The sequence below is a fragment of the Typha latifolia genome, chromosome 9 (genome assembly GCF_019914945.1).
Source record: "Typha latifolia isolate L0001 chromosome 9, TyphaL0001v2, whole genome shotgun sequence".
Classification (NCBI taxonomy): Eukaryota; Viridiplantae; Streptophyta; class Magnoliopsida; order Poales; family Typhaceae; genus Typha; species Typha latifolia.
In genome coordinates this window covers 4,108,637-4,118,425 of record NC_133094.1, presented here as the reverse complement: position 1 = coordinate 4,118,425, position 9,789 = coordinate 4,108,637, and the positions used below count along the sequence as shown (strand labels likewise).

Genomic DNA, 9,789 nt, shown 5'->3' with positions numbered 1-9,789 from the left:
CACGCACTATATAGTTATATGTCAATACTGTCATGCACTGCATAACTATATGTCCACACTGTCACACACTAAATAATTATATATCAACACTGTCACATACTATATAATTATATGTCTGCACTGTCATACATTAATACATTATATAATTATATGTCTATAATGTCATGCATTTGTCCTAGTGTGAATATATAAACTGTTACGAACCGACTTAATCTGATTCGTAGCAATTGAGATTCAGGTCTACACCGGATTTGGAATTCGTGGGTGGAGGCACGGATTCCTAGGTATAGGATGGAGGTGATGATGGAGTGGAGGCCAAGTAGTTGATGAAGGTGGCTCGACAATAGATGGTGGTGGTGGTGGCTTGCAAATGCAAATGCGATAGATGGTTGAAGGCTATGATTGGCCTACAACTGTGGTAAAAATCGTACGGGAGGTAGAGATGGTTAAAATAAAAAAACAAAGGAGGAGAAGTAGGCCTGCCATATGGGACTAAGAGGATCGGTGAAAGAGAGAGATTAGAAGCTAGACGAGATCGTGCCAACTGAAGAGATGGCGCTGGTTGGTAAAGGAGGAGGAGGGAGATGTAGAGACCGGTGACTTAGTTGAGAGAGATACTAGGGCAAAAGTCAATTAATCTTTTATTTCAAGCAAGTCTAAGCTACAAGCCATAAGGTCAAACTGGTTTGATATTATTCGGATATTTGTACAATATTCTGCTAATATTTTTCCAAAACTACGCACAACTGAATTTAGCTAATTAAATAAAATCCTAACCTACTAAGACTTTAACTAAACCAAATAACCAAATAAGATACTCAATCCATTGAGCCAATTTCTTTCGAGATGATTCCATATAGTTCGAATCGCATCATAAACCATTTTAATTTTGCATTTATAATAAAATATATTATAATTTCAAAATAATATATATTATTAATACTACTTTACATCCTAATTTTATCATTTGGATAAAAGATCATAAATTTCTAATACAAATTTACTTTTCTCTAATATTATAATATCAATTTTATATCACATCAAATATAATTACTAGTTATTATATAGTATTCAACTAAATAATATAATAATTTATACTAATATTAGCTCTCTAATTCTTCAGGTATTAAAAAATTAGAAAATTTATTGTCGAATTAATTTTATTCCAAGCATGATTGAAGCCTAACGTTACAGTTTGCTCTTGAACTATTAAAATTATTATAATATTCATACTTATAAAGGGATGCCGAAGGTTACACTTTTAGATATTACAAAAGATAATTTATACTTTGCATGGTTGAGAGAGATGAAATAATCCGGAATCAAAATTTAGAGGAGCAATATATAATCAAACCAGAAAAATATTCTTGAACAACCAAATTAACCATATGTACATGAATGAATAACTTCATCAATATCAACAAGAAATGAATAATAAAAATCAATAGCATTTTACATAACACACCATGAACGAATCAAATAAGAAATAAAAAGGAGAAGAGACAAATCTCCCTGTGCCTAGTTGTTAGATATGAAGATGATAAAATAGAGAAAGCATAACCATCTGAGAATATGTACAAAAATAAATTCTATCTTGCGACGACACATGCTGATCGTAAAACATCGCCCCTTCCATTACTTCAACCTCAGGCATGTTGACTTTAGAACATCCAAGAGTTTCGACGGCTTGAACAAAGATTGTTCTATGGTTGCTTCAGTACAGCTTTATTCTCATTTGGATTTCACTACGACAGATGGGGCATGATTGGAGGTTTTGACCACAATCCCCGCAAGTCTGCAAGCAGAAAATTCACAATCAGGAGTCTTGAACAACAATCGACTCCAAAAAGATTTAAACGGTTTCAAAATCTAGACCACAGGAAGATAAGTGATACAAATAAAAGTTTAGAAAAGATAATTTGATTTTAGGCATAACAATTGACTATATATATATATATATTACGTAAAGTAACAATTGTTTAAAAAAACAATTGATTAGAGATGTAGTAAATAGGAGGAAGATGAAGTCCTATAAGATCAAAATGCTTCACCTGATGTCCGCACCCGAAAGCCATGTCCTTCGGGCTCACAAGGCAAATGGGACAAACCTGCCAACAGTAAAAAAAAAAAAGCAGTTAGAGATATCCCAAGCTCACTGGTCATTTCAACGTACAAATGGAGAAAATAGAGAGCTAAAATGATAGATTCTAAGCCTTTAAAACAGTGTACCTGATTATCTGATGAAGCACTGGGTGCAGGAGTAGTACTTGGCGTCACCTTATACCCAGGATAAGGGTAAGTTGATGCACTCTGCTTGAAACTGTTTGAACTAAAACTTCTAGAATTAGAGGAATAAGCAGCACTCGGCGGTGGAAGCGCAACCCTTTCCGGAGACCAACCAGAGTGACGTCTGGTTGAATAATAACAAGAGAAGTCACCATATGTTAACAATACGACAGAATAAATGACACTAATAATAGGGTATATTTTAAATTACCCTAGTAGTTATGCCTAAAATCACTAACTTTCAGTTGTATCACTTTACCCCCATATAATTTAGGTTAATATAAAATTATTAACTTTTCCAACTAAATTTAACAAAAAAAAGTAAAATTACTATAATACCCATATTATTATTTAAGTAAATATAAATCTTCTACCCATATTTTTAAAATGATTGAAAATTTTTATTTTTGATCTTATATTTAAAAGAATGTACATTATAATAATTAGATAATAATCAAGATTTAAGACTTATAATCTCATATAAGAGAAGATAGGAGAGGTTGAAAGCAACGATGGCCATGCCACAGGCACGGATTGTGTCGACCACCGGTCGTACCGTAAAAGCGAGAGAGAAAAAGGTAAGGGACTATTTATCTTCACCCTTCATCGCTCGTCGTCACTGGCTCACCAAGTCGCCTTTGCCGCTCGCACCTGTTTGTCGATGCCCTACGAGATCAGAATTTGCAACTTAAATTTTAAATCGACTGACCGTCTCGAGCTAGGTCACCTGACGCGTGCAAGCAGTGGAAGCTCAGGCGGCGGCGAGCGGCAATGACAATGACGAGGTAGATAGCGATTGGCACGGTCATCCATGGTTGAAAGTACATTTTATTTTAAATTTAAAAAATAGAATATAAATATTCATTATGGTAAAAAAGTTCACTCTAATAATTTTTTTGTACTTTTTCTGTTAAGTTTGGATGGGAAAGTTAATAGTTCCATATTCATCTAAACCACATGGAGGCAAAGTGATACAAATAAAAGTTTATGAAGTAGTTTGATTTTAGACAAAACAACAAGCAAGACAATTCATAATTTACTCTAATAATATTTTAGGCCAAGGTTTTGCATCCATACCCTAATATCCCCAGTTCCACTGTTGCCTGATATTGTGAGGGTATTTCCATTAAAGCTGCAAGAGCAAATGCAGCCTCCTTTCTTGATTGTGGCATGTTTTTAGACATTATCTCTGTAGAATTCACAAACTGGAAAAGGAGAATACAATTTCAGAAGGTTAAAACTTAAAAGGCACCACAGACTAGAAATCAAGTAGTAGGCAAGAACAGTAGAGTTAATGTCTAGCTTTTCTCCTACCTGGAAGTTATCAAAGGATCGGGCTGGAATGTTATCATCAAATTCTTTCATCATGTCCCAAGGTCCATCACCAACTCCAACCAGCACAATGGACAATGGAAACGCACTACAACATTTAAAGACATGATAAGAAAAAAAAAAGTTAGATTACTGATTGCCATGTATACGTGAAAGCATGATATATATACAAAATAGAAAACAAATCTATTAAAAGCCACGAGGGCAAGGTCATATATTATATGATGCAGGGAACAAAAACAGTTTGATAAATACCTGGCTTTTACAATGGCATCAACAGTCTTTTGCTCTTGGGAGCTGAAATGTCCAGGTACAGTATCTGCACTCCTTGTAACCTGTACCACCCAGTTACAAATATTTCATCAACTTGATCTTGGAATTGAAATAGGAACGAAGACACAATCAAAAGTAGCAGGTCTTGAGCTCTGGATTACATTTTATATGCAGTAAACAAATATTGTACGAATAACATGGCATAAATCAAAGGACACTAAAAGGGCAATAATTCGTCAAATTAAGTCGTATACAAAAAGTAATACATGAGAATAGAGCAAATCAAGTTTGTAGCTAGCAACGTGTCTTGCATACAAACTATGATTTGATCATCCAAATCTCTTGTCCCTTCACCAAAATATATATGTCGATACCATTACAAACTATGATGTAATCATGAGACAATATCAAAAGTTCCTTCTACCGAAAGTTAGTGCTATTTGCATCAACTTAATCTTATATATTGTATCAATTTCTTTTAGTAACACCTATTACCAAGTCAGTCTTATATATATAGATATAGACACACACAAAAAAGAATATACATAGACGTATAATATTAGAACGTAGGATTTAATACATAAATTAGAACTTAAAAATACATATAAAAATCCTAAAAAACCTATTTAGAGGCATGTCAATGTGCTAGTGGCACACTAGAAACGTGCCGACATGGTGTCGGCGTCGCATGTGCTACTAGCATGGCAATTGTTGTGTATATATACCTGTCATGCATACATGAATGCAAGCTAAGCATATCAAAAGCTACAGACCTTTTATATGATGTAAAGTTTTATATACCTGACCATCAGCAATTATTAATAAAACATGGTACTGTCCACCACTCTGTTCCACAATTGTCATTGCCATTTCAATAATGGGAGCAAAGGAGGTAGGACCTGAAAAGGAAAAAGAAATTTATTAAAACTAAAAGCACTAATAATCAAATTCCATGCTCTGAACTAAACACCCCAAAAATCCATAATAAAATACCAGACAAATGCAATTGTGGGATAAGTTCTCTATATCGCGTAAGAGCCTCTGAAAATCCATTGCAGGGTCTCCCATCTGGGCGGAAACTAAAGACATCTTGATCATGCGTTGATGCTGTCAAAACACAGAGCTCTCATCATTTCAGTGAACCACAGAAAGAACAATGGCATTCCTCAAGAGCCTCAAAAAATAATGTTACCATCTCCAAAGCCGTAGCATGGAATCAAATTATCCTCATCAAATTTGGATAATGTACGTCCAATGATAGATATTGCTTGTTCATAGGGGTTTGGTGCATCACCAATGTGATGTAAGCTGTGTCTATTGAATGAGTGTTTACCTGATGAAAAACCATAATATACATAAATTCACCAACAATGTCACTGAAAACCTTCAGTAAATGAATACAAACCTGTCCATTCATTGCTTTTTGTGAAATCAACGCCAACAATAAGATTTGACGACTCAAGGCCCGCATGTGCAAGAGCCTCGGTGACCTGTGAAGGGTCACAATATCCATAAGAAGAAATACAAACAATAAAAAAATCATATATATTTTCTAATTTATTAGATTGGGCATTAAAGATAGATTAAAACTTAATGTCTATAGACTCTGTCAAGCAACAGTTAAAAATGTGGTTGTTCCCTGTTCTCTTCTGGAACTAACACCAAGGAGCACATCAAAGAAAGGAATTAGCAGGAAGAGCCACATATAATGAATAATACATTTAGAAACAGTTGATTATGATGTATTTTGTGCCTCAGTATGTAACCGCATGCATATGCGGTTCCTTAATTAGGCAGCAAGTTAAGGAATACAACTGACTGCCTTTTCCTACCAAATTAAAGCTAAATATAAAAAGATTAGGCATAGAATGTAGGTAAGTAGCTACCTAAACACTTAAACATTAAGCATTACATATATTTCACTGAAACCTTGTGTTGATTTGCCTTAATTTACAGTTAACTTGTTTCATTAATTAATAGAAACATTGATGATATAAAAAACGTCCCAAATGAATCATGCACTTCTCCTTTTTGTTCATAATTCTTAAGTCACTTTCTCCTTACACGTTCTTATCTAGAAAACAACAAATAATTTTAAAAAAAATCTCATAAACCGCTTGCAAGTCAGACATATAATGATCAAGGTGGGAACTACTTCTATTTTAAGCATGGCATTCCATGTTTATAAAGCAATGGCCTTTAGAAGAGTAGTTATGCAAGTTAAATAAGTACAAGTTTACAGATCACATGAAGTTGGTGGTAATGTGTATATAATCCTAATGATCCCTTCTTTTTCAAAATTGTATGCAAAAGTTACTAATGTTAGTTCATAAAGGCCACTTTAGTGTTAATAATATTGGGAAATGGGTGTTGCAAGAAGGATTGATTAGCCTACCTGGGAATGTCAAAAGTCTATTGGTATTTGCCATGCCCACCACTAACTAACCAAATATATGTGACAATTAAACATGCCAACCACTAAGGAGACAAATCCACATGGCAGAACTAGTATACAACTCACAAACAGAAGAACAGTTTGTGATATTGAATACATTTTTCATCCAAAACTAACAGTGTTTTATTGGTGCCAACATTTTTTTCACCATAAATAAATAGCAAAATGACCATCCTATCTCTTGATCTACAAATTAGACTATTTTTTATGAGGATAATTAAGTTTTTTCACGTCCCAGTTAACGATTGACTAGTAGTTGCAACTTGATCTGGACCGCAAAGGAATTAAATACTTCAATTTGAAGTACATGAAAGTAAGTTGCAATCGGGTCAAACCGTAGGGTTGTAAATTAAAATTTTCCCTTTAAAATAACTATAAAAAGTACTATTCTTATTTCATAAAGATAACTTAATGCTTAATAGTAGTGGAGAAATGGGTGCCCTAAACAGGATTGACTTGCCAAGGTGCATACGTCATGTCAAAATTCTATTGCCAATTGGCATGACCACCACGAGGGAGCCAAATCCCAGGCAGGTGAACATGCCAACTACTAAGGAGCCAAATCCACATGGCGTCACAAAAGGAGCACGAAATATTAAGAATTGCTGTGCCAACGGCATGCCCACTGGTAGTTGGAAATTTGGAATAGCAGGCTTGTGGCAACTCGCTGGCAGATCATCTCCTTGAGATGATTCTCTTGTTCCATTCTGCCATTGACAAAGTCACCAGCTTGTACCCAACACTAGAATACCAAGTCCAATGTACCAGCACAAACTAGTCCCTTGGCAACCAATGAGCGTAAGCTTAGGTAGGAAAGACACTTATGTCAACCAATATTTTAGCGCGTTGTGGTGCATGAGAGGTCAGCCCTTATCTGAACTTGACGTACAAAAATTGACTACTTCTATTCTCTTCTCTTACCAAATCTAGCTTCGATCTTCCCCTCCCTCAGAAGGAACATGCGTACATAATTCATAGTCAACAAAAATCCAACGCAATCCCTAAAAAAATCCTCGCAAAAACCTACAAGAAACCTACCTCCTTCCCTCCCTATGACGAAGGAAGTTATACCTACATGAATCGCAAGGCTGCAACTTAGGAGATATTCATAACCTCAATCTCTCTCTTGCTGTGAATTAGAATTCCCACCAACCAATTTCCATTTCATTTTTCTCAAAATGTCAAGTATTCTTGATCAAGTTAGAAAAGATTAAAATTTCCAAATGATTTCTTGTGCCCTAACCACACAATCTAACCTAACAAAACGAAATAAAAGAAACTCTACAAATCCCAAAAAAGGACTTGCCTACCTGATCCACAGAATGGTAATCATCGCTTATCCTCGAATACCTCCGATCCAACCCCGGCCTCCTGCCACCGGCTCCCGGCGCCTGCGAAGTCTCCGGGGGATTGCGCGAATAAGTGGCAGAGTAGTCATACGCCGGCGGCGGATAACTCGGGTTTCCGTGGGAATAACTCTGCTCCCAAGATGGCTCCTGCGGATAACTCCACTCTCCTCCCGTCTCTCGTGAATTGCTCGCTCCCATCGATTCCAAACAAGAGATATCGGAGATCGGTTTTTGTATTCATAGAGATTTATTCCGCGAAGCTTCGAAGCAAGAACAGTTTGGCGGCGATAAGTCGGCGTCGAGCGTTCAAAACCATCTCGATTACTCTTTCCTGGCTTATACATCGCAGACTTATTATAAGACTTTGGAAAGGTGGTCGTATTTGGCTTTTTTTATTACAGGAAAATTACAAATAATATCCTATATTTTGACCATATTACAGATAAATCCTTCTTTTAAATTTTACTATTTAGAAATAGAACCTCCTATTTTGCTAAAAATTTGATAGATAGATAGATAGATAGATATAATTTAATCTGACATCATGTTAAATTAGTTATATATCCAAATTAAACGGCTCCACATTTTTTTATTAAATAGGAGGCTCTATTCATAAATAAGAAGAAGAAAAAGGCTTTATGCATATATAATAAAAATAAAGGGTGTTATTTGTAATTTTCTCTTTAATTATCAGCTACTCGTTGCTTGGAGAGGGGGTTTTGGAAATTAATCTCGCTTTTTTTATTTATTAACTGTAGTGGATACGAGAAGCAACCAATCTTGAACACTTCTTGTTTACGTGTGTTTAATTTTACGGATTTTTTTTATAAAATTACAGCTAAAAACTTTCAAAATATTAAAATAGTCACTTCGTTCTTTAAAATATCATAATTAACACCAAAATAATTAAACTCTTTTAAAAAAAAGGAATTTAATTAATTATTATTAAAACTAAATTTAGACTCATTTTCTTGTATAAATTGCTTAAAATCTACGAGGCTGTCTAATATTACCTAATATCTTAGTACAAAAAAAAATCTTAGTTTTTAAAAATAAATATATTTAATTATTTACATATATTTATTAACTTTAGCAATTATGTGTCAAGAATATTCTATAAATATTTCGTCAAAAACTAACTATAATGTCAATTCTAAAAAATTTAAAAGAAATTAGTAATAATTGTTATATTTTAGTATCAATTATGTTTAAAAAAATCCTTATTTTTATACACCATGAAACAATGTGGTAAGTAAAAGTCATAATAGAATGGTGGATTGAAACAATTATATTTATATAAAAAGAGGGCATGCTAGCAATGCTCTCCAAAATGTCACTTCGAATTCATATTAAACATCTAACTTATCGATGATAAAAAATATAATTATATGTGCAAAATTTCAGGTTAAGTTAGACGGATTCATAATAAGTTAACTGCAACGTATTATGTCTGATGAGTCCTTTTTATAAGCAACTCAAATCTTTTAATACACGTTACTCGTTTAACATGGATTGAACTCCGTGATAGAACTCCACATTGTCTTTTAATAAAATAAAATTGAGATTTACACTTTAAACTTTGACTATTTATAAATTAATCTTATAATTTAGTGAATATGCATAAAAAATACTATATCGTTAGATCAATTAGTTAAATTTAATTAAAATTTTGAGTTAATTTAACTAAACAAAAATATTATAAAAATATCATCAACCAAGTTATACTTAGAATATTTTAATTATTTTAAAAGTACGGGCATTTTAAAATATCTCTACTTAATAAGGTATTCTAACTCAAAATATTTTTTATATGTATTTATTAAATTAAAAAACTTAATTTATATATAGTAAAAATTTAAGGTGTAAATACTCCAAAGTAAAAGTGATTCGTTACCTTACATGGCACGCGAATGCGTGATTGAAAAGATGTCTGAAAATGAGAGAGTTAACGTGGTTTTTTCTTCGCCCCAAGAAATAAGAGTGCGATAATGAGAGAGTTCGTGTGCTTTTTTTTCTTCCGTCCCAATTTTGCCACGTCATATGTGAACATGAGAAGGATTTCCTCAGTTCCATCCAGAAAACCTCGTCCAGATC

At 33.8% G+C, this 9,789-nt stretch overlaps 1 protein-coding gene across 1 annotated transcript; it reads right to left on the bottom strand.

The window, feature by feature from the left end:
• Positions 1-1,345: 1,345 nt before the first annotated feature.
• LOC140795451 (E3 ubiquitin-protein ligase RGLG2-like) lies at positions 1,346-8,023 on the bottom strand. The gene is made up of 11 exons (XM_073148005.1): positions 7,657-8,023; positions 5,297-5,381; positions 5,084-5,224; positions 4,885-4,998; positions 4,693-4,790; positions 3,874-3,953; positions 3,601-3,706; positions 3,364-3,491; positions 2,230-2,410; positions 2,052-2,108; positions 1,346-1,795 (listed from the first exon to the last, which is right to left on the bottom strand). Exons 1-11 carry the CDS (start codon positions 7,891-7,893, stop codon positions 1,715-1,717), a joined length of 1,308 nt encoding a protein of 435 aa, XP_073004106.1. The 5' UTR covers positions 7,894-8,023; the 3' UTR covers positions 1,346-1,714.
• Positions 8,024-9,789: the final 1,766 nt, after the last annotated feature.

What these genes read in the sequence shown, in the direction of transcription:
- LOC140795451 (XM_073148005.1), bottom strand. Translation starts at nt 7,893, where the DNA reads ATGGGAGCGAGCAATTCACGAGAGACGGGAGGAGAGTGGAGTTATCCG. An exon ending in ATTACCATTCTGTGGATCAG is followed by an intron (nt 5,382 to 7,656) that starts GTAGGCAAGTCC and finishes GACCCTTCACAG; the next exon opens with GTCACCGAGGCTCTTGCACA. An exon ending in AAAAAGCAATGAATGGACAG is followed by an intron (nt 5,225 to 5,296) that starts GTTTGTATTCAT and finishes GTTTTTCATCAG; the next exon opens with GTAAACACTCATTCAATAGA.